Source organism: Salmo salar, chromosome 07, assembly GCF_965601325.2.
Source record: "Salmo salar chromosome 07, fSalSal1, whole genome shotgun sequence".
Taxonomy (NCBI): domain Eukaryota; kingdom Metazoa; phylum Chordata; class Actinopteri; order Salmoniformes; family Salmonidae; genus Salmo; species Salmo salar.
This window is the reverse complement of record NC_138297.1, coordinates 57,609,924-57,635,437: the sequence shown is the minus strand read 5'-3', so window position 1 is coordinate 57,635,437 and position 25,514 is coordinate 57,609,924. Positions and strand designations below refer to the sequence as shown.

Sequence of the window (25,514 nt, the reverse complement as noted above, 5' to 3'; positions counted from 1 at the left end):
TAAACACAATGACCATCCACTGCTATAATAAACACAATGACCATCCAATACTATAATAAACACAATGACCAACCAATACTATAATAAACACAATGACCATCCAATACTATAATAAACACAATGACCATCCAATACTATAATAAACACAATGACCATCCAATACTATAATAAACACAATGACCATCCAATACTATAATAAACACAATGACCATCCAATACTATAATAAACACAATGACCATCCACTGCTATAATAAACACAATGACCATCCAATACTATAATAAACACAATGACCATCCACTGCTATAATAAACACAATGACCATCCAATACTATATTAAACACAATGACCATCCACTGCTATAATAAACACAATGACCATCCAATACTATAATAAACACAATGACCATTCAATGCTATAATAAACACAATGACCATCCAATACTATAATAAACACAATGACCATCCAATACTATAATAAACACAATGACCATCCACTGCTATAATAAACACAATGACCATCCACTGCTATAATAAACACAATGACCATCCAATAATATAATAAACACAATGACCATCCACTACTATAATAAACACAATGACCATCCAATACTATAATAAACACAATGACCATCCAATACTATAATAAACACAATGACCATCCACTGCTATAATAAACACAATGACCATCCACTGCTATAATAAACACAATGACCATCCACTGATAATAAACACAATGACCATCCAATACTATAATAAACACAATGACCATCCAATACTATAATAAACACAATGACCATCCAATACTATAATAAACACAATGACCATCCAATACTATAATAAACACAATGACCATCCAATACTATAATAAACACAATGACCATCCAATACTATAATAAACACAATGACCATCCAATACTATAATAAACACAATGACCATCCAATACTATAATAAACACAATGACCATCCACTGCTATAATAAACACAATGACCATCCAATACTATAATAAACACAATGACCATCCAATACTATAATAAACACAATGACCATCCACTGCTATAATAAACACAACGACCATCCAATGCTATAATAAACACAAGTAAAACAGCATTAAAAGTTAATGGCTGCGTTTTATTCCAAGAGGATGTTCCCTCTCCTCTGACCTCGTTCACTCCCCTTCACAGGTCTGATAGGGCTGGATAGGTGAAAGCAATATGGTGGGAACTAGATGGATCTAGTGATTACACCTACCCAGTTGTTTTTATCCATGAGGGCCATGAATTTAGGCCGAGGGATCTTTTAGATTGAAACACAGCCAATAACAAGATATCTGTAGAGAAATTGCTCACCGCAATGACTCTCCCACCCTAGGACCTCTCCTCTGCTGTTACCCAGGGAGGGAGAGCCTAAAGCTCGGTACACAGAGGACACATCCAGCCTGGAGCTCTGTAAGCTGTGAATAAGCACTGGCCATTACATGACAGCGCATCCCACAGATGGAAAGCACAGTGGACACTCTTTAATATCATAACCAGTGATCTGGATGGTGTGCCTGCTTGAAATATAGAATTAGAATCCCTGTGTGTGGAGGAAGTGAGTGTGGAATTCCACTTGAGCTACAACTGTGCTGAATAGTTTTCATTTTGTGGATGTTTTTTTGATAATATTATGTATAAATCTGTTACGAATTAAAAGAAGGGTACATATTTTCCCCATAAACTAGGCATCATGTTCAGGTGGCAGGTAGCCTAGTGGTTAGGAGTGTTGGGCCAGTAACCGAAAGGTTGCTGGTTCAAATCCCCAAGCAGACTAGGTGAAAAATCTGCTGATGTTCCTTTAGCAAGGTACTTAACCCTAATTGCTCCAGGGTCGCTGTCAATAATGTCTGATTCCTGTCTCAGGGGGAGTGGGATATGCAACAACAACAACAATCAAATTTGAACATGTGTGAAATAGGACAAATGTAAGCACCCACTTAATGATTATTATATGTAGATTAATACATTTGGTGTAAATACCAAACTGTTTACGTGGTGTAAATACCAAACTGTTCACGTGGTGTAAATACCAAACTGTTCACGTGGTGTAAATACCAAACTGTTTACGTGGAGTAAATATCAAACTGTTTACGTGGTGTAAATACCAAACTGTTTACGTGGTGTAAATACCAAACTGTTTACGTGGAGTAAATACCAAACTGTTTACGTGGTGTAAATACCAAACTGTTTACGTGGAGTAAATACCAAACTGTTTATGCATATCAGTCAAGTCACAAGGGCCCTATTCAGTCAAAAACTGTTTTCTTTTTTTCCAAGATTAGCCACATGCTACATGAATGTCCAAACTATAAACATTATTCTGCTTGGAACATGAATCCAAATTGTACCAGAACACCCTAAAAACCTGGTAATAGGATTTGATTGAATAGTGTCATGGGTAAAGTATGAGGAAAAAGCAGCTAATTGAGGTTCAGTGCAGATAAACAGATCCAGCCACAGTGATGCACTCTGGGAAATGAAGTCTCATCCAAGCCCCATGTTCACCAACTCTGGTAGTTTTTATTAAACCAGGTAAGTTGACTGAGAACACATTCTCAGCAACAACCTGGGGAATAGTTACAAGGGATGAATGAGCCAATAGTAAACTGGGGATGATTAGGTGTGAGTGCCAGATTGGGAAATTAGCCAGCACGCCATGGTTAACACCCCTACTCTTCCAATAAGTGCCATGGGATCTTTAGTGACCACAAAGAGTCAGGACACCTGTTTAACATCACATCCAAAAGACAGCATCCTACATGATCTAATATTTTTTTAGACCAGAGGAAAGGATGCCTCCTACTGGCCCTCCAACACCACTTCCAGCAGCATCTGGTCTCCCACCCAGGGACTGACCAGGACCAACCCTGCTTAGCATCAGAAACAAGCCAGCAGTGGGATGCAGGGCAGTATGCTGCCAGTCTGGTAGTGGAGAACTACATGATTTGCAGAGTTTAGTTTCAATTAAATCAATCAAAATGTTGATAATATATCGAAGAGGCATTTTGGCTGGAACAAAAGCATGCACACCTGCACTCTTGACCCAGAGCACTACAATGCTATAATGGCATATCACTGGCATTTAGGTGTGTGTGTGTGTGTGTGTGTGTGTGTGTGTGTGTGTGTGTGTGTGTGTGTGTGTGTGTGTGTGTGTGTGTGTGTGTGTGTGTGTGTGTGTGTGTGTGGACGCCTAATCACTTGAACCCACTCATTGTAGGCCTACTTTAAGATTACATGATCATCGTGATATTTACATAATAGCCAAAATGTCACAAGGACATCATGTATTACAGAAATCAATAGTCAGCAACTTAGGTCGTGTCATTGTCGTTCAGGTTACAAATGAGTAAAGGAAAATACACTTGCCCCTTTAAACTAACAAGAGCTCTTCTGTAGCCTACACGTTATGTTTTTAACGGTTAACGTTGATCCCTTTAAAGCCTACATATTCCTTCAGTGAAGTCTTCTGTCACCTGTCAGAAGCGGAACATGCGCGTTTGAGAGCGCAGGGAGAGAGGGAGAGGATGTGGTGTAGTAGGATAGAACTGAAAACAGACCCACAAGGAAAACCGTCGTCCATCGACTGAAGAGATGCGCGATATCAACACAGAACTGAGAGAACGAGGGAGAGGGCGATGTAAAGATGGAGAAATAATTTGAGATGCACGCAGAGTCGAGGGGGGTCGTTTTCACCGCTTTTCACCACGTTCTTTGGAGCTAAAAACGCAGAGCGTCGCGTCGAAATCGAAACGGGGGGCGGCGGGAGGGCCATCATGGGGAACGAAGCGAGCCTCGAAGGCGGCGAAGGGGTGCTTGCTGGATTACCGGAGGGGCTCGCACCGGACGGGAAAGGAGGCTTCATTCGGACCTCCACGGGGGCACAGGTGGACCTGAGCCAACTCAGCGAGGACGACAGGAAGCAACTCGCCGCGGCTATGTCAAGGGCGCAAGCCAACAAGCCCGGGGGCGCGCCCGCTCGAAGGCAGGATTTTACTGGCATTTTTGTGCACTTTAAAATGTCCACTCCTCTCTGTACCCCGTCATTTAACGGGCCTACTCATGAAAGAGAAGGAAAGGCGTGTGTTTATGCCGTGTTTTGATTTGGCAGAGCACTGCAGCTTGTCAGCCGTGTATCACTATGAATGCACAGGAAAGGAGAATGCATGTTCACACCCATTCACATTTACCATGGGAATAGATGATACCATTCAAAAATGGGATAGTTGGTTGTTGTTATTGACATTTACAAAGATAGTCTTGAAGCATTGATAGGCATAAGACCAATCCTGTTTTTACCCTAAATTGTTAATTCGCTTAATTTATTAAATTAAAGCATCTAATAAAATGCTGGACAATTTGTCAGTTCGTTCACAATACCGCATCAGATCAAATATTAGAATGCACTAAATGGTATGATACTGAAATAATCTCTTGTAACAATTATTTGCATGCGAATTACTGCGTAAATCGTTTAATTGTACCATTATCGAAGGATAGCCTCTGTAAAATCGGTGGTAAGACACCAGCGTTTGTAAAGAATCGAAATGCCTCCTGGGTAAAAATTACTCTGTCAAGCCACTGTATTTTTCCCCACGAAGGACGCTATCACACCAAACAAATAGTCTCTCCACTCACGGTGCCAACATTGTATATAACCGTTCCAATGTTGTCAATTATATATCTATATCATAGCCTAATCGTATTTACGCAGCTTCTATTGCAAATATATGTCAAGAGTCGATATTCAGGCCGACGCTGGCTGTGTAAATAACAAGCCATCAATGGTGTTGAATGGGATTGCTTGTGTGTCCCCTATTGACCAACAATTCCCTCAGTATATCATTAAAATATACATTGGCACACGATACACGTTATCACAAATTCCTTATCACTAATTCGCTCTGTTGGTGAGAACAGTTATTATTACCCAAGCCAGAATAGGGGGAGGGGATACATACATATTAATGTGACTATATATAGAACAGCGATCGCAAATGTCATCACAGTCATTGATTCCCCCTTATTGCTTCTTGAAAGTGGGTTTTGAATTTCATTTTGGAAATGGAAAGATATCGAACATCTTGTGGAAGGAAGCGCATTAGCCAAGTGGATGAGCGGTCTGTCTGTGAGCTAGTTGCTTTCCATGGTGCTGAAACCAACAGTTGCCAATGGCAGAACTGGCGGGCTGTTTTGGGCACTTAAAGGAATACTCCACCTAAAAACGATCTTTTGGTATTTGTTTCATTAGTCCATTGTTGACATAGTGCCAAAATGTTTTGCTTGTCAGCAATCAAGTTTTTTCAAGATATGTAACTTTCAAAATACAGAAATCATCCACATATGATGTATTTTGCATCATATTATGCTGCGTTTTGCATCACATGATGCAAAATACATCATACAGGGATGATTTCTGTATTTTGAAAGTTACATAACTTGAAAACTTGATTTCTGACAAGCAAAACATGTTGGGACTATGTCAACAATGGACTAATGAAACAAATACCAAAAGATAGTTTTTGGGTGGAGTTTTCCTTTTAAACACCAATTAGCTTATGGTCTGTTGGCCTCAAATGGCAAGCTATTTTTCTCTGTAAGTCATGCTTTACCTGCAGTTCAAATTCACAATGATGCTTCACTGTTTCAAACCTGAACCGTTTGATCTTATTTCGTGCTCGGCATTGATCTATCTATCATCTACGTGACAGGTTCAATCTCAGTCGAGGCTGTCTATCCCGCCTCTCAGCTCCATCTAATAAGGCCATCTCATCTTACCCCATTGAGCTGTCTCTCACTCTCCTATATCTCCATGATCTCTCAACTGTAGATGTCATTCAGCGTGATTCACCTTCCCATCAGCACTAGCCTAGGGCTGGTGCAATGCTTGCTTTGTGCTCACTGTGCTGATGATAGGCCTATGTCCAATGGCTTTGGGGTGAAAGGTTAGCTTGTTGTGTCGGGCAGAGGCTTAAGTGCATTTCATCATTGAGCATTTAGCCTACAGTATTGCGCAATACCCCCAAAAGCCACATCTCATGTAGGCCTTGTAGTTACGTAGGCTATGTTATTACAACACATCAAACCAGATTGTTGAGATGTCTGTAGAATTTGAGTGATGAGTTGTCATATAACGATTATCATTCTTAATGATTTGGTTGTTTGGAAGATCTGTTTATTTTGAATACATATGTGTCTGTATGTGTGTTGAATGATGTATTTAGGAGCTCTTCTGCGGCGATGGTGATCATGAGTGTTTAATCAGTCTCATCTCTAAGTTTGGCAACCGGCAAATATCAGCCATTTGATAGTGTAAAGTAGCTTCCCCTCCTTGTCTCCTCTCCTTCCTCTTCACTGATCTGAAAATGCAACAATATGGTGGAAGCCTATGGCAATTTGCTTTCACTTATCCAGCTCTGTCACATCAGTACAGATTAAGGAAAGGAGGGAAAGAAAGGAAGTCACAGAGTATTGAAATTCATACACACCATCTATTTCCATTTGTACTGCCAAATGACTCTTCTTTGTTCGTTTCTTTATTTCTTTGTTTCTTTCTTTCTCGCACTCTCTCTCTCAGGCCCTCGGAGGCAGATGTTCAGCAGCGGCCCCAGCAGCCAGGAGTTGGACACTCTGGTCGGCTTAGCAAGAGTCGCACCGTAGACGCGTTTGGAGAGGGCCCCACTGGCAGGCCGGCCCCTGGCCGCAGTCCCTCGTCCCTCAGCCTCTTAGAGTCCCGATTCAGGCAGGAGCCTAAGGACCCGGAGAAGAAAACAGGCATGTTTGGCTCCAGCTTCCTGAGTGGGGCCAACCCGCTTAACGCTGTCTCGTCCATGACGTCCCAGGTGTCCTCTGGAATGTCCTCCATGTCCTCCGAGGTCACCTCCATGGGCTCCGGGGTCAACATGCCCTCATTTGGCCTGTTTGACAAGGAAGAGAAGCCTGGAGAGAAGCCCCAAGGTGGGCCCCCAGGGCCGGGCAGCAAGGGCCCCCAGCAGGGGGGGCCAAGACCCCCTGGCCCTGGACAAGGGCCCAGACCCCCTGGGCAGCAAGGGCCCAGACCCCCTGGGCAGCAAGGGCCCAGACCCACTGGTCAAGGACCCCCTGGGCAGCAAGGGCCCAGAACCCCTGGCCCCGGACAAGGGCCCAGACCCCCCGGGCAGCAAGGGCCTAGACCCCCTGGTCAAGGCCCCCCTGGTCAGCAAGGGCCCAGACCCCCTGGTCAAGGCCCCCCTGGCCAGCAAGGACCCAGACCCCCTGTCTCTGGACAAGGGCCCCCTGGGCAGCAAGGGCCCAGACCACCTGGTCAAGGCCCCCCTGGCCAGCAAGGACCCAGACCCCCTGTCTCTGGACAAGGGCCCCCTGGGCAGCAAGGGCCCAGACCACCTGGTCAAGGCCCCCCTGGGCAGCAAGGACCTAGACCCCCTGGCCCCGGTCAAGGCCCCCCTGGGCAGCAAGGACCCCCTGGCCCCGGTGCACAGCCAAGCGGGCCAGCTAAAGCTGGGGGTCCCCCTGGTCCACAAGGCCCTGGTAAACCACCTGGAGGTGGACTGTGTCCGCTGTGCAAGAGTACCCAGCTCAACGTGGGCTCCAAGGAGCCGCCCAACTACAGCAACTGTACCATGTGTAAGAACCAGGTGTGCAGCCTATGTGGATTCAGCCCCCCAGACTCAGAGGTAAGAGAAGGCCCTCTCTCTCTAGCTTGCTTTCTTCCTCTCTCTCTTTCTCCTGTTCTCTGGTATATATTTATACTACCCTTTCTCTCTCTCTCCCCCGTATTTCAATTTTCCCACACTTCCTTTGTCGCTGTTCCTCTCTATCTCTCTCTTGCTCTCTCTCTTACCCTTAAAATGTATTTGTACTGTAGTCTGTACTGACTGAGGTCTATTATATGGTGTTTTTTCGCATCACATTCTGTCTCAGATGTATCAGACACTTCATTCAATTAAATGTCTACTGCCAGTGTCGTTGCATAGATACAACAACCAACGCATGCCTTGAATTAGTTTCAGTTTTCGGTTTCTGTTTATTAGTACAAAATTCACCCAGCATGTCTAAATGACATTTCAACTTCACAAGAGAAGCACAGTACACCATTACAGTACAAAATATACATAAAAAAGGTGAATCAATAAAAACCAACAGTTAAGTCTGATATCTAAAGAAGCCGAGCGATAGTTTTTAAGCATTAGCATTTTTAGCATGAGCCATTTTAGCATTAGCCTTTTTAGCATTAGCCTTTGAGCATTTAGCATTTCAGAGATGCCCATGCAGTCAGGCCTAGCTCTGGAAATGCCCCTCATATTAACGTCACACAGCTTGAGGAACAGAGGGGCCATATGGACAGTGGGGAAGCTATCAAGGTGACTCATGTCATGGGCACAGGAAGCCTCCAACCGCTGGCCACTGGCGGATTTCAGTAACCAACCACACGAGCCATACACCCCCGGGGCATCATGCCTGTTGACACTGAGGGGGGCAGGTGATCTGATACTTATCTATATAAGGTATTTATTATAGATAGATATACAGAAAATACAATGCAAATAATGAATTCAAAGATTTGGTCATCAGTGCCCCTCAAAAAAGTATATCTTTGCACACGTTATCAGATAAAACAGCAGAATCACAAAGTGATCATATTTAGCATCTCTTTTTCTGGGGGTAGAATTATTGAGCATGGTAATCACAAAGAGGGAACGGAAATGTGAGTGTTGTTCTATGCAAGATACTGATAATAACCATGTCAATATTGTCCTCTTTTGTAGGGTTTCTTGTTGTAGACAATGGTAACCAAGGCCATGTCCTGTATAGGGAACAAAAACATTGCACTGTAGCTAAGCTAGTTGTCAGGATATGTGACGAAACTCCATCTTTAGAACAAACATACAGTATATATCGTGTAGGAAATCAGTATGATTATCTAATGATATATTTATAAAGTGTTACAGATGCATCAATACAGTAGTTTCCCATTTCTAACTAAGCATGAAAGGCATCTACTTTCATCAGAGTACTTTTCTTGTATTTCAAGAATGAATCGACCAATAAACATCTCAAATAAAACAAATAAAATGGTTTGTGATGATAGGATTTTTGCCTCAAATTAGAGAAATATTCCATTTGTAATGCAGCCTTGTCGAGTAGTACATTTAATGGTGGTTCTGCAAATTGCCACGATCTGCAAATACAGCTCCCGTTACTGCAACACGTAATTAGTATAAATCATTCAATTTGCTTTTAAATCCCTCATGAACCGAGCGAAAAACAATTTACAGTGTGAAAAGAGAATCATGCATGTTATTGAAATTGACTAATGAAGTAGTTTTTTCTCTGAATTACTGGGATGTTTCAGTTAATGGAAAGGATTGTGTGTGTGTGTGTGTGTGTGTGTGTGTGTGTGTGTGTGTGTGTGTGTGTGTGTGTGTGTGTGTGTGTGTGTGTGTGTGTGTGTGTGTGTGTGTGGTGTACCTGTATTAGGGCTGTGATATTGGGCTGTGATATCACAATATTGTTTTCATGGCAAAAATAAAAATACAAAGCAGAACATACTGTTTGGTCCTTTAAAAACCTGCTCTATATAAAATATTGTGTGCTATAACTTGGAAAATAAATAAATGTGACTCTGGATGGCAACATAATGGTATTTGTTTCCAACATTAGGGCTGTTTTCCTAAAGAAGTTAAATCCGCTTCATGTTTTGTTTCCTTGCCACGTTACTAATGAGTATCGCGATACTGGTACCGTCCCGGCCATACAGTACATGTGTGTATATGTGTGTGTCGTATGTGTGTCTGACCATGTTTTGGATCTTTTCAGGGCAAAGAGTGGCTGTGTCTCAACTGCCAGATGCAGAGGGCTATGGGTGGTATGGATGACCCTCCTATGATGGGCAAGGGCTCTGCCCCTCCTTCACCCTCAAGGAAAGACCCTGGAAAAGATGGCAAGAAGCCCAATCTACTGATTAAGCAGCAGAGCATCTCCGACAGAGGCTTAACCCCTCCAACCACGCCCAAACAGAAATCCCCCGGCCCATCTTCCCCGAAAGGCAGCCCCCAGCCCTCACCGGCCAAAAGTAAACAGGAGTCCAGCTTCTTCGGGGGCCTGGGGGGCATCAGCCTAGGGGGACTCACCGACGTGGCCAAGCCTCCAGCCGCTGCCTCCCAGGCGGCCGAGTCCATCACGGGAACAATGTTCAGTGGCTTTGGTGGGTTCACTGGATCAGCCAAACCTGATCGGGCCAAAGCCGCTGCTGGTCCCCAAAAAACAGCAGAGTCGGTGACGGGAAAGATGTTCAGCGGGTTCGGTGGTTTTACCGAGACAGCCAAGCCCCCGGCGGCTGCCTCCCAGATGTTCGGCTTTGGCTCGTCCATCTTGAGCTCGGCCACCAACCTCATGACCACCGACTCTGTGGACTCTGTGGATGAGAAAGCTGGTTCTCCTGCCGATTCTCCTGCCGGTTCTCCTGCCGGCTCTCCCCCAGACTCCCCCTTCTCTGCCCCCGGTTCTCCCCCCAGTTCTCCACCGGACTCTCCCTTCTCCGCTCCCGGGTCTCCCCCCGACTCAGACAGCCCTGACACCCCGCCTGCCTTCAAGAAGGCCCCCAAACGTGCCGTCTCCCTGCTGAAGGACCAGAAGTCCATTGAAGCAGAGCCCCCCGCAGAGCCTCTGAAAGCGGGGGAGCCGCCTACTCCGGCCCCAGGCTCGGGGGCCCAGGAAAACTGCCCTCTGTGTAAGGTGGAGCTGAACGTTGGATCAGCAGACACCCCTAACTACAGCAACTGCACTGAGTGCAAGAAGAGTGTGTGCAACCTGTGTGGCTTCAACCCCACACCTCATCTTGGTGAGGTAAGACCAGTACAGGTTTCACTACTGCTAAAATAGAAACAGTTCTGATGAAAGGTACACACACCATACAAGGATTTCAGCTGTTTCCATTGTTACAGTAGGTGGGTTAGGGCTACAGTCTTCTGTACACTCCATGTTGTTCAGTCACTCACTGGCTATATAAAAACCACGTCTGCAGTCAATTTGGTTTTTATATCTTCCAATTGTAATCAGGACACAAATATTGACACCCTGTTTAAAGGTACCCCTCTTACCATAAGTGAACCTGAACGTTGGTCACGGTCTTGGTTGTCATGACTGCTGCACGTGTTTGACCTTTGAAGGAGTGGTTTGTGGTTGATGCGTTTAGCCTTCCCTAGCCTCCTAGCTGCCCTGTAGTCTAACTAAGCCATTGTGGGGCTAGGTTAATAAGGCTACATGAATGCCATTTAAATGGCCATCTCATTACTGAGCACCATTTACACTTCAAAAGGCTGCCACTTGACTCTGTAATCTAAGAGAGTGGCGTGTGTGTGTGTGTGTGTGTGTGTGTGTGTGTGTGTGTGTGTGTGTGTGTGTGTGTGTGTGTGTGTGTGTGTGTGTGTGTGTGTGTGTGTGTGTGTGTGTGTGTGTGTGTGTGTGTGTGTGTGTGTGTGTGTGTGGTCATAGGAACCAAATACTCTTTGATTTCTCATCTTCCTGGGGGTTATAGAGTGTTATTACTAGCGTGTCCCATTGACGCTGAATTAACATACATCACTTACATTCAGTTCACAAGAACAGATGGTTTATGGGGTCATCAAATTATATTAATGGAAGAACTGCACAGAATTTCATTCAGTTTGGAGAATCAAAGCTCGCTGTCAAACAGTATTCTGATGGGAAAATACAGCAGTAGCCTACTTATTGCTTGTCTACTGTGTAACTTTTGTATATTTTGGTTGACAGGTCAATAGGGTGTAATACGGGTAGCGTTGGTTTCTCAATTCTAATAGCAAGTTTGGTTGAACTGTGACTAGATTGTATTTGTTATCGGCCATGTCTGGCTCGGCTTAGGAGCTACTCACAGTGTAAGTTGTTCAACCTTGAGTGAAAGCAGTGAAAGTGTTGAAAGCAGGTATAGTTGAGCTCACGCGATGGCAGGTTTGGTGTAGCTTCACATGCTAGCTTCACTATGCTAGTTTGTAGTTTAGTGTTTAACGGCGTAGCACGTGGCCCGTTCCCTTAGTAATCATGCTACTGGTCTATTTAAGGTGTTCCGAGGAGATTAAGCAGACTAACTCCTTGTCACATGGTGAGAACCATGACTCCACCACCACGCCCAACAAGATGGCCGCCACTCCATTATGACACAACGTCACTGAAGAGGCTCTCCATTTTCTGATGGAGTTCATCATTTACGTATAGGTTTATTTAACATTATTGTATGTAGAAACACATACACTGTGATGTCATACAGTACTTCAAAAGACAGTTAAAATAGAGGTAAAACACACATCATAGATCCTCATGTGTCTTTGTGTTGGCTCAGACAGCTAGTTACTATAGTACTACTATGTACCCTAAGGTTGTTACTAGTGTAATTACCTCATTACTACACAGGTGGCACTTACTTTACCTACTAATTTTAGCTCCTAGAGGAGCAAAGGCCCTCAGGTTACGGCCTCTGGACTACACAGGTCAACTCAATATAAAATGCTACCAATATCATAGACTGGTATGTATCTCTGTGTTGTCGTACTGGCCCATCTTTGGCAGTAATGAGGAGCAGCGTATTCCTCGAATTAAGTCCAAGGCTCGGGGAAATGTGTAATTACGTTGGTGAGATCAGCATCCTAGGTGATTATGTTCTTAGACGGCCTAATGAGCCAAAGATTAGGTGTCTCTGGACCAGTGTGTCTTAACACTGCAACCAAAATACTTGTTTTGCTCAAAATCAGGGTGTTGTTCATTAGGCACCAAACTGAAGAAAACTGACTGAAATAGTGTGGGACTAGCTGGACTTGTCCAATAAGAAATGCTCATTTTCATTTCCAATGCAAAACGCTTTGTGACAGTGTGCATTAATGAACACAACCCAGGTGCAGAGTATAACCGACAGAGATGAAATACCACCATGTTTCAGGGACTATGTAAATTCATCTTTACTCAGTGGAGAATGAATAGGACATTTTGATCATGGATTGAAAAGGTTCACTGAAAAACATACTAATTGAAAAAGTCCTAATTTCCTGATTTATACATGTTGAATTTCGATCCCAAACCTGATTTTAACTGAGCTGAAATTCAATTCAACCCAACGAGACACGCATCTAATCTGATCCAATCCATTCAAGGATGCTTCATGAAACTGAACTTGTGGTGATTGATGGAGAGCTACGTAGAGCCCTGAGTCCTTTGTGATGAAGTGGAATAGATAGATGATGTGAGTCATTGGTCTAGGACAGAGCGTGGTGCTGGATGGCCATGTGAACGAGGCTGCTACTGCCTCAGTCTACCTACCTCAGTACACTGACTCATCCACCCCTTTCTCTGCTTCGTCAGCAGACATGCCTGTTTGTGTATTTGTTTGTGTTTATTTCTCTGTGTGTGTGTGTGTGTGTGTGTGTGTGTGTGTGTGTGTGTGTGTGTGTGTGTGTGTGTGTGTGTGTGTGTGTGTGTGTGTGTGTGTGTGGTGTGTGTGTGTGTGTTCGTGTGTGTGTGTGTGTGTGTGTGTGTGTGTGTTTAGGGGGTTGTGTGTATGTGTGGGGATTGGTGCATGCATTGCATTGAGTCTGAAGGAGCATTTATCTGTGTGTTGGTGTTTGTTTGGTGTGTGGTGTGTGTTGGTGTTTGTTTGGTGTGTGGTGTGTGTTGGTGTTTGTTTGGTGTGTGGTGTGTGTTGGTGTTTGTTTGGTGTGTGGTGTGTGTTGGTGTTTGTTTGGTGTGTGGTGTGTGTTGGTGTTTGTTTGGTGTGTGGTGTGTGTTGGTGTTTGTTTGGTGTGTGGTGTGTGTTGGTGTTTGTTTGGTGTGTGGTGTGTGTTGGTGTTTGTTTGGTGTGTGGTGTGTGTTGGTGTTTGTTTGGTGTGTGGTGTGTGTTGGTGTTTGTTTGGTGTGTGGTGTGTGTTGGTGTTTGTTTGGTGTGTGGTGTGTGTTGGTGTTTGTTTGGTGTGTGGTGTGTGTTGGTGTTTGTTTGGTGTGTGGTGTGTGTTGCTTGCTGTGTAGGCGTGCTGTAGAAAAAGTAATCTCTGCTTCCTAAAAGGATTTAAAGGGCATCAGGAAGCCTGTCCCAGTCAGAGGAGGTGTCCCTTAACCTTCCTCAATATGAGCCTCTCTCTCTCTCTCTCTTCTGTTATTATCTCTGTTCATTTCTCTGTTTCCATGTTTATTTGAGTAAAGAACTTTACATGTCAGATAAAAAAGGGAAAACAGGCCCGATGGAAACAGAACATTGTCGGGAACCTTTCCTAAATGTTGATCAAACAAATGACGTTATACAGGTGGATTATAATTCCTTTTTTTGTCCGAATATTAGAATATTTGCTTGGAAATCTTTTGACAAATGGATGGGAACCTAGATTCTGTCTCTCTGTCCCTCTCTCTCTCTTACGGTCTCTTTCATTTTGTTTTCTGTCCCTCTCTTTCTCCCTCTTTTTATTTCTCTTCTACCCATCAGCTGATCAAATCAAATCTAATCTGTTCTTTAGTAGTTTAGATGTTGTTCTCAAGGATCTCTGGCTGTTCTGCCTCTACTGTTCTGCCTCTACTGTTCTGCCTCTACTGTTCTGCCTCTACTGTTCTGCCTCTACTGTTCTGCCTCTACTGTTCTGCCTCTACTGTTTGACAATACTTACTCTTGCTCTCATCAAGCATAAAATACATTGATTCTGTCTCTGAAGTGGCTTCTGCCCTGCACAACACTTTAAAACTTCTTCCCTGTTATTTTTGTTCCAGCCCAGCACTAACACACCTCAAGGGCTCGCTGATTAGTGGACTAGTTGAATCAGGTGTGTTAGAATAACAATATGCAGTTTATTCATTTCAAATCATTTTTGTTATATTATATTTATAGTCCACTCAGTAACGCATGAGACTGCTGCGATGCAGACACTACTGTATGAGACTGCCTTGTTGCTCACATCAGTCAGCATCCAAGGCCCTTGTCAGAATGATATTATATAACCCAGGGAGAGGAACCTTGACACCTGAGCTACAACATTCACTAAGCCATTTCCAAAGCCTGCTCTGGTGGACAACCTCACAGACATGTCTCTGTGCCAACATACAGAGACAATGAATATGCTGTAGTCATATAATATCATTTATTATACTTTCTAGTAGACACCATCACCATCATGGGGAAGCTGAATCCAACATTTAGGTTCATGATCCAACATTCAACTTTTCTATCTGGCCATCATATCAAAGATAAATATGTATTTATCTGAGGAAGTTTGTGTTTGTTATCCAATAGGTCTCCAGGACCAATAAGATGTGACATTATTCATCCTGGATAAATGAAAGGCTGTACACCTGTGGTCAGCTGGGTACACCTGTGGTCAGCTGGGTACACCTGTGGTTAGCTGGGTACACCTGTGGTCAGCTGGGTACACCTGTGGTTAGCTGGGTACACCTGTGGTTAGCTGGGTACACCTGTGGTTAGCTGGGTACACCTGTGGTTAGCTGGGTACACCTGTGGTTAGCTGGGTACACCTGTGGTTAGCTGGGTACACCTTTTAAAAACCTTTTAAAAACCTGCCGTATGGAAAATATTGTGTTCTATACCTTGGAAAATAAATAAAAATGTGACTCTGGATGACAACAAAATGGTGCTTGTTTTCATAAAGAAGTTAAATCCGCTTTGTTTTGTTTCCTTGCCAAGATAGTATTGCAATACTGGTATCGTCCCGGCCCTATATACTAACACACACACACACACACACACACACACACACACACACACACACACACACACACACACACACACACACACACACACACACACACACACACACACACACACACACACACACGCCCCACCTGTTTCCTCTGCCCTGAATGATCTGCTTACTCTCTGTGTTATTTTGGCTGGACACACACAAACACACACACCTCTATTTCTTTGCTTTGTATGGCGTTTCCTGTAGTCTCCTTATTATTCCAGGTTGGTGCCCACACTGCCTCCCACCCTGTAAGCCTGCTTCAGCCCACACTGCTAGCATATGAACAGGAATGTCTTTCTTTTGGCTCACACACATACATACACACACACACACACACACACACACACACACACACACACACATACATACATACATACATACATACATACATACATACATACATACATACATACATACATACACACACACACACACACACACACACACACACACACACACACACACACACACACACACACACACACACACACACACACACACACACACACACACACACACACACACACATACATACATACAGTAAGTTCATCGGTATCTACAGTTGAAGTCGGAAGTTTACATACACTTAGGTTGGAGTCATTAAAACTTGTTTTTCAGCCACTCCACAAATTTCTTGTTAACAAACTATAGTTTTGGCAAGTCGGTTAGGACATCTACTTTGTGCATGACACAAGTAATTTTTCCAACAATTGTTTACAGACAGATTATTTCACTTATAATTCACTGTATCACAATTCTAGTGGGTCAGAAGTTTACATACACTAAGTTGACTGTGCCTTTAAACAGCTTGGGAAATTCCAGAAAATTATGTCATGGCTTTTGAAGCTAATCATAGGCTAATTGACATCATTTGAGTCAATTGGAGGTGTACCTGTGGATGTATTTCAAGGCCTACCTTCAAAGTCAGTGCCTCTTTGGTTGACATCATGGTTAAATCAAAAGAAATCAGTCAAGACCTCAGAAAAAAAGCTGTAGACCTCCACAAGTCTGGTTCATCCTTGGGAGCAATTGCCAAACGCCTGAAGGTACCACGTTCATCTGTACAAACAATAGTACGGAAGTATAAACACCATGGGACCACGCAGCCGTCATACCGCTCAGGAAGGAGACGCGTTCTGTCTCCTAGAGATTAACGTTCTTTGGTGCGAAAAGTGCAAATCAATCCCAGAACAACACCAAAGGACCTTGTGAAGATGCTGGATTAAACAGGTACAAAAGTATCTATATCCACAGTAAAACGAGTCCTATATCGACATAACCTGAAAGGCCACTCAGCAAGGAAGAAGTCACTGCTCCAAAACCGCCTTTAAAAAGCCAGACTACGGTTTGCAACTGCACATAGGGATAAAGATTGTAGTTTTTGGAGAAATGTCCTCTGGTCTGATGAAACAAAAATATAACTGTTTACCCATGATGACCATCGTTATGTTTGGAGGAAAAAGGGAGAGGCATGCAAGCCGAAGAACACCATCCCACCCGTGAAGCACGGGGGTGACAGCATCATGTTGTGGGGGTGCTTTGCTGCAGGAGGGACTGGTGCACTTCACAAAATAGATGGCCTCAGGAGGAAGGGAAATTATGTGGATATATTGAAGCAACATCTCAAGACATCAGTCAGGAAGTTAAAGCTTGGACGCAAATGGGTCTTTCAAATGGACAATGACCCCAAGCATACTTCCAAAGTTGTGGCAAAATAGCTTAAGGACAACAAAATCAAGGTGTTGGAGTGGCCATCACAAAGCCCACAAAGCCCGAAACGTTTGACCCAAGATAAACAATTTAAAGGCAATGCTACCAAATACTAATTGAGTGTATGTAAACTACTGAACCACTGGGAATGTGATGAAAGAAATAAAAGCTGAAATAAATAATTATCTCTACTATTATTCTGACATTTCACATTCTTAAAATAAAGTGGTGATCCTAACTGACCTAAGACAAGGAATTTGTACTAGGATTAAGTATTAGGAATTGTGAAAAACGGAGTTTAAATGTATTTGGCTAAGGTGTATGTAAACTTCCAACTTCAACTGTACATACATACAGAGATGCACACAGATTGACGCACACAGAGACAAAGAAATGCACACATACAGAGATACAGACACAGAAACACACAGAGACAAATGGAAAGCATCAATACTGTACACAGACACACACATAGAGACACACACACACAGCCTTGTGCAGTGTTAACGTAAGCATACCTCTCTCTCTCTCTCTCTCTCTCTCTCTCTCTCTCTCTCTCTCCTAAGCCTTACTAATCCACCATGCCAGCCAAGTCTGCTGTATACAGTAGACCTGAGTTCCCTGTGTGTGTGTGTGTGTGTGTGTGTGTGTGTGTGTGTGTGTGTGTGTGTGTGTGTGTGTGTGTGTGTGTGTGTGTGTGTGTGTGTGTGTGTGTGTGTGTGTTGTGTGTGTGTGTGTGTGTCTTTGAGCGTCCCTCTGTGTGTGTGTGTGTCTTTGAGCGTCCCTCTGTGTGTGTGTGTGTGTGTCTCTGTCTGTCTCTGTATACACTACCGTCACTCTCACTGCCATCACTTGCCCCGAGGACAGAAATGGGCAAAAATAGCCTGAGCTATAAAAGAGCTACTGAGGATACAAGCAACTACAGGGCGCCATGGGAAATCATATCTCTCTCTCTCTCTCTCTCTCTCTCTCTCTCTCTCTCTCTCTCTCTCTCTCTCTCTCTCTCTCTCTCTCTCTCTCTCTCTCTCTCTCTCTCTCTCTCTCTCTCTCTCTCTCTCTCTCTCTCTCTCTCGACCATGGAGGTGTGTGAGTCTTAGGAAGAGAGAAAACTTTAGCATGTACACCCAATAAAGTATGTGTGACTATGGGTCAGTTTTAGGGAGGCCTGGTGAATGTAGTTCCCTTTCCCACAGACCAATAGTATGTAGTGTGAAATGTAAAAGGTCCAACTTCAAATGGAAGCTGCCTGAACATCACATGTAGTAAAGTGTTTGTAGTATCTGTTTGGGGTTTTCCTCTGTGTGACATATGGGGTTAGCAGACCTCCAGGTCCCTAGTCGGTACAGCTCCCCCTGTTATACAGACCTATTACTGGGTCATGATTCTTCTTTATCTACAGCACATTTACGAGGGATTGGAGGTTTAGGAGACGTAAGCCATATTTTAGCCAAGCCAAGTGAGCGACTGTGGCCAAAAGATACCGGCGCCAGGAAATCGATGAGGTGCCAGTGTTAAGTCCTATTGAGAGGGGGAGATGCACAGAGACACACACTGAGACCCTGGTTCCGATAGCGCAAGCTGTTGTATTTGCGTCAGGTCAGCTTTGGCTTATGTCAGATGCATAGATACACAGACACACTGCCAGATATATGTCATACACACGCACGTGGGCACGTATGCACACAGAATTTTTACTTCAATGCCAGGTTTAGTATCCCAATACTCAATACCATCACGATACCTCATACCAAAGTGATACCAAAACCATACCAATGCAACAACAAAAAACAACATATTAGCTAAATCAATGGCACTTGATCCGGACAGATCTTGTGTGTTCAATATCATTTGAAATGTTTGATTTTTGAATGTATTCATTAATGACTCACTGCATTTTTTTAACCAATCTACATAACAGCATAATGGTAATAATTTATTTGAATGGTAAATCTCTATTGATCATTGGGTAAATCAAGATGTAGTCTAGGTCTGTTCACAATACAGGTGAAGGCATATTCAATAGGAGTGTGTGCATGCATTGAGTTATTGAGCTTGTTTTGGTTGATTTCATGAGGCTACAGATGAAAAACAATCTGTTTACCTTCCAATTTTGACTTATTTTATTGTACTGATCAACAACATTTGTATAGAAGAAGCAATATCTTATTTTATAAAAGTGTGCGCTGTCTCTTTAAGACCCGTGATGTCATTCACACACAAAGTCAGTTTTCTAGGCTGAAGCAAAGATGATCTTGACTGGGGGAGTTGTGAGCCGGGGTAAACGAAGTGAATGAGTAACATTTTTGGTGACAATTAGCTTTGTAATCAGCAATATTTTGAAATACCAGGGTTGTGAATTGGTGTTGGCTTCAGCTGTAAGTTAGCAAGGAAAGTTATCCTTTCAAAGCTGGAAGCTACCAGTATCTTCTTGCACTGTAGTGTTCTAGCCTGTACATTGTTTTGGGAACAGTAATTAGCAGTTTCAACATTTCTACTGTGTTGCATTATTCAGGTGTGTTAACTTCTATTCAGCATAAGTGGTGATGCAGCCCAGTTAGTTCAGTGGTTACTTAGAACAGGCTAGAGCTAGCAATGAGGAAGTGGAGCAGGCACGCTGCTCTAGAACTATAAGGAGACATCAGCTGATAGACAGACTTGACAGGCACGGTGCTCTAGAACTATAAGGAGACATCTGCTGGGCTGATAGACAGACTTGACAGGCACGGTGCTCTAGAACTATAAGGAGACATCAGCTGATAGACAGACTTGACAGGCACGGTGCTCTAGAGCTATAAGGAGACATTAGCTGATAGACAGACTTGACAGGCACGCTGCTCTAGAGCTATAAGGAGACATCAGCTGATAGACAGACTTGACAGGCACGGTACTCTAGAACTATAAGGAGACATCAGCTGATAGACAGACTTGACAGGCACGCTGCTCTAGAGCTATAAGGAGACATCAGCTGATAGACAGACTTGACAGGCACGGTGCTCTAGAACTATAAGGAGACATCTGCTGGGCTGATAGACAGACTTGACAGAAGTACCGAAAGTAACAAAAGTTCTATTACGGAATCGTTTTTCATGTTCTACTATCGGTATACCGTGCAACACTAAGGGACGCACACACACACACACACACACTTGTGAAAGACGCAGACCTTTATTTCGCATGCTCAGGTTAAACCTACTCCTGGACTCAAAAACACTTCCAATGGAGAGTCACTTTTGAAAGTGCTTTTGAGTCTAGGAGTAGGCTTAACCTGGACCTGTGACGCATTTGAGTATCAGCGATTCTACATATTCTGACTGGTCTAGTCTTTCACAGGCGTTCAGGAACTTGACAAGCTGATCAAGATCTTGAATTGTAACGTTAGTTGTAGCCTTTAGTTGGAAGGGAATGGGAGAAAGGGTAGAGGAGGCAGGGGGAGGGGGAGGGAAAAGAAGAAAATGAGTGTGATGGAAACTGAGGGAGATGTTTAAGAGAAGAGAGACGTGATTAGCGGAGGTAGAGAAGGATGAGTGTGAACAAAGGAGAGGAGGTGGTTGGGAGAGGAGGAACAGGATGATTGAGGAAAGCAGTAGGAGGGGTTGGATGTCACAGAGGATGTACGTGTGCCAGCTACATGCTGCTTTAATAAAATGCTAACAAGCTATTGAGTACAAAACCACTTTTGTTAGCATTAGGGCTAGTGAAGAGGAGACTAGTATTGTTAGCATTAGGGCTAGTGGAGAGGAGACTAGTATTGTTAGCATTAGGGCTAGTGGAGAGGAGACTAGTATTGTTAGCATTAGGGCTAGTGGAGAGGAGACTAGTATTGTTAGCATTAGCGCTAGTGGAGAGGGGAATAGTATTGTTAGCATTAGGGCTAGTCGAGAGGAGACTAGTATTGTTAGCATTAGGGCTAGTGGAGAGGAGACTAGTATTGTTAGCATTAGGGCTAGTGGAGAGGAGACTAGTATTGTTAGCATTATGGCTAGTGGAGAGGAGACTAGTATTGTTAGCATTAGTGCTAGTGGAGAGGAGGCTAGTTTTGTCAGCATTGACTCCTGGGACTTTTCTTTTGGTTCCAGACCAACAGGCAAAATCAATCAAGCCCAGCTAAACTACACTGAACACAAATATAAACACAACATGCAACAATTTCAAAGATCTAACTGAGTTACAGTTCATAAAAGGAAATCGGTCAATTGAAATAAATTCATTATGCCCTAATCTATGGATTTCACATGACTGGGAATACAGATATGCATCTGTTGGTCACAGATACCTTAAAAGAAAGTAGGGGTGTCTGGTCTGACCACCATTTGCCTCATGCAGCAAGACACATCTCTGTCGCATAGAGTTGATCAGGCTGTTGATTGTGGCCTATGGAATGTTTTCCCACTCCTCTTCAAATAGCATTGCAAAGTTGCGGGATATTGGCGGGAACTGGAACACACTGTCGGACACGTCGATCCAGAGCATCCTTAACATGCTCAATGGGTGACATGTCTGGTGAGTTTGAAGGCCATGGAAGAACTGGGACATTTTCACCTTCCAGGAATTGTGTACAGATCCTTGCAACTGTGCATTATCATGCTGAAACATGAGGTGATGGCGGCGGATGAATGACACGACAATGGGCCTCAGGATCTCATCATAGTATATCTGTGCATTCAAATTGCCATTGATAAAATGCAATTGTGGTCGTTGTCCATAGCTTTTGCCTGCTTATACCATAACCCCACCACCACTATGGGGCACTCTGTTCACAACGTTGACATCAGCAAACCGCTCACCCACACGATGCCATACATGCTGTCTGCCATCTGCCCAATATAGTTAAAACCGGGATTCATCTGTGAAGAGCACACTTCTCCAGCATGCCAGTGGCCATTAAAGGTGAGCATTTCCCCACTGAAGTCGGTTACGACGCCGAACTGCAGTCAGGTCAAGACCATGGTTATGATGAAGAGGACGCAGATTAACTTCCCTGAGACGGTTTCTGACTGTTTGTGCAGAAATTCTTCGGTTGTACAAACCCACAGTTTCATCAGCTGTCCGGGTGGCTGGTCTCAGACGATCCCGCAGTTGAAGAAGCCAGATATGGAGGACCTGGGCTGGCGTGGTTAAATGTGGTCTGCGGTTGTGACGCCAGTTGACGTACTGCTAAATTCTCTAAAACGACATTGGAGGCGGCTTATGGTAGAGAAATTAACATTAAATTCTCTGGCAACAGCTCTGTTGGACAAACCTGCAGTCAGCATGCCAATTGCATGCTGCCTCATGCAATTGAGACATCTGTGGCATTATGTTGTGTGACAAAAAACTGCAGATTTTAGAGTGGCCTTTTATTGACCCAAGCACAAGGTGCACCTGTGTAATGATCATGCTGTTTAATCAGCTTCTTGATATGCCACTCCTGTCAGGTAGATGGATTATCTTAGCAAATGAGAAATGCTCACTAACAGGGATGTAAACAAATGTGTGCACAAAATGTGAGAGAAATAAGCCCATGAAACATGGAACAAACACGTTACATGTTGCGTTTATATTTTTGTTGAGTATATTTGCCATGATTTTGGTGTTTGATCCCAGGTCTGTCAGTCACAAAGTGATACAGTCTCTTTCTCTCTCACCCCAAACAGAAAAGCAAAAACAGCAGCCGAACTCCAAATGCCGCTCATTACCGCAGGCTGTTGTGGGTCTTAATTATCCCTCCTTTAAAACTGAAAGGAGGAGAGGAGATCCCCCTCTCCATCCCTCTCTCATTGCCTCCAGTAGCACAGGCAAGCTAGCATCTCACACCTGTCCATCTGTATAGACATACCCGCTAGGGGAAACCCGATCACACACACACACACACACACACACACACCAGCTGATAAGCCCATTTTAACTGCAGCTGGCGAACTGACCTAATGTACTGTGTAAGATACGATGAAGCAAAAAGCTGATACACACAAAATAACACTGGGTTCAAAGTTCAGTAGACAGATGGCAAAACGGAACACTTCAGACAGACGGACACACCCACCTACCTAGTTTTGCTGGGTCTTCCTTTCTCCTCCTTTCCTAAGTTCTCTCTCACCTAGCTCAATGTAAATATGGTGCTGTCTCTCACCTAGCTCAGAGTAAATATGGTGCTGTCTCTCACCTAGCTCAGAGTAAATATGGTGCTGTCTCTCACCTAGCTCAGAGTAAATATGGTGCTGTCTCTCACCTTCCCTGTCAGTATCCCTTAACACACACCCCAACCTCCTGGGAAACAAACCCAAACCACCTGGGACACAACAGCACCTCTTTACTCCTGTCAAACACTAGGAAAAGACAATACTGAGGTACACATATGTTGGTGTCAGAGAGTATTTGTTGTGTAATTGTATTTGGGAAGTGTTTGTATGGTTAGTAGAAAGGTTTGGAATGTAATGCTGGATAGTTGAATCCATGTTGTGAATATTTCATTGGACATTGTGTGTTGGATGACATGAAACTCTGAAGTGATGCTGCCAATAGCAGATAAGAGAAAATCCTAATGAACACCTCAACTCCTTACTTGACCTTCGCACTAACAAGGCTTTCTAGCCACACAGCTTTGACACCTGCTACAGTACTGTAGCTATGCGGGTCTACTGTACAGTACACCAAGCAACATATTCTCAACACTGGGCAGGTTGCTAAGGATTCAACCTTCTATGAAAACAAACTAACCAGAGAAATGTCAAAGTGTAGTTTCTATGACAATGTGGTGCACAGTTGAACCAAATGATTTTGATGGTCTAGTTGGTTAAAGTGTGATACTCCCATCCCCAGAGACCAGATTTGGCCCATTTAAAAGCAGGTTAAATCACTACATTTATATCCGTATATGTGGGGGAAATTATTTCATATCAGAAGCCTCCCTTTTAAAATAATTTAAGAAACACTAATACTGACTAGCTAATTTACTATCTGCAACAGGTGAAGTCACCTCAAATATCCTCTCCCTTCTCCACCCATTGGAATTTTCATGTCAGACTTGACCAAATGTAGGAGGTAAAACCCTTGTAGGACTCTCCTCTGTAATAAAAGGATATCACTTTGACCTTCACGTCGCTTACCTCCCCTGAGAGGAGGAACCAATGACCCAACACGGAGGATAGACTCATCAGATTTGCTGAATCATCTCAGACTTTTTATGTTAATGTCTTGAGACTTGAGGTAGTTTAGTAGTTTGAAAGTGTTGTTTCTTGTAGCGTCCTTGAACGTTTGAACTCTTTTGTAAAGTCAGGGTTGTATAGTTCTAGTAAAGAGAGGAAAGGCTCCCGCACTAATGCTGCTCCTTTTACTATCTTTCTCTCTACAGTATGTTATACCCAGATCCATGTGGGATGTGCATATCACTGTATAGCTGTGATACCGTGTGTGTGTATGTGTGTGTGTGTGTGTGTGTGTGTGTGTGTGTGTGTGTGTGTGTGTGTGTGTGTGTGTGTGTGTGTGTGTGGTGTGTGTGTGTGTGTGTGTGTGTGTGTGTGTGTGTGTATGTATATGTGTGTGTGTGTGTGTGCTTAGCAAACAGCAGCATGGCTGATTCACAACCCACAGGGATGTATATGAGAGGGTGGATCCCACATAAAGCCATACAGCCATACAGCCATACAGTCATAAAAGCCATACAGTCATAAAGCCATAAAGCCATACAGTCATAAAGCCATAAAGCCATACAGTCATAAAGCCATACAGCCATAAAGTCATACAGTCATAAAGCCATAAAGCCATACAGTCATAAAGCCATACAACCATAAAGCCATACAGTCATAAAGCCATAAAGCCATACAGTCATAAAGCCACACAGCCACACAGCCACACAGCCATACAGCCACACAGCCATACAGCCATACAGCCGTACAGCCACACAGCTATACAAATGTGAGGATGCTGATGATTATACATCCCCCATCGCTACTATGATGACCAACTGATGGCACACACTCTGTGACATGACTCATCGTTTCTCTCATCTTAATGAGGTGCTGGACAAGACTGGACAAGACTGGGC

General features: G+C 43.7%; 1 protein-coding gene across 3 annotated transcripts in view; it reads left to right on the top strand.

The window, feature by feature from the left end:
* The first annotated feature begins 6,223 nt into the window (after positions 1-6,223).
* LOC106597326 (protein piccolo) overlaps positions 6,224-25,514 on the top strand; it is a 65,796-nt gene continuing 46,505 nt past the window's right edge. For all 3 annotated transcript variants that reach the window (XM_082977788.1, XM_082977787.1, XM_045722240.2), the window contains exons 1-2: positions 6,224-7,708; positions 9,852-10,880. In XM_082977788.1, the coding sequence (XP_082833914.1) occupies positions 6,401-7,708; positions 9,852-10,880 (2,337 nt within the window). In that variant the 5' untranslated portion in view covers positions 6,224-6,400. The remainder of the gene's footprint in view (positions 7,709-9,851; positions 10,881-25,514) is intronic.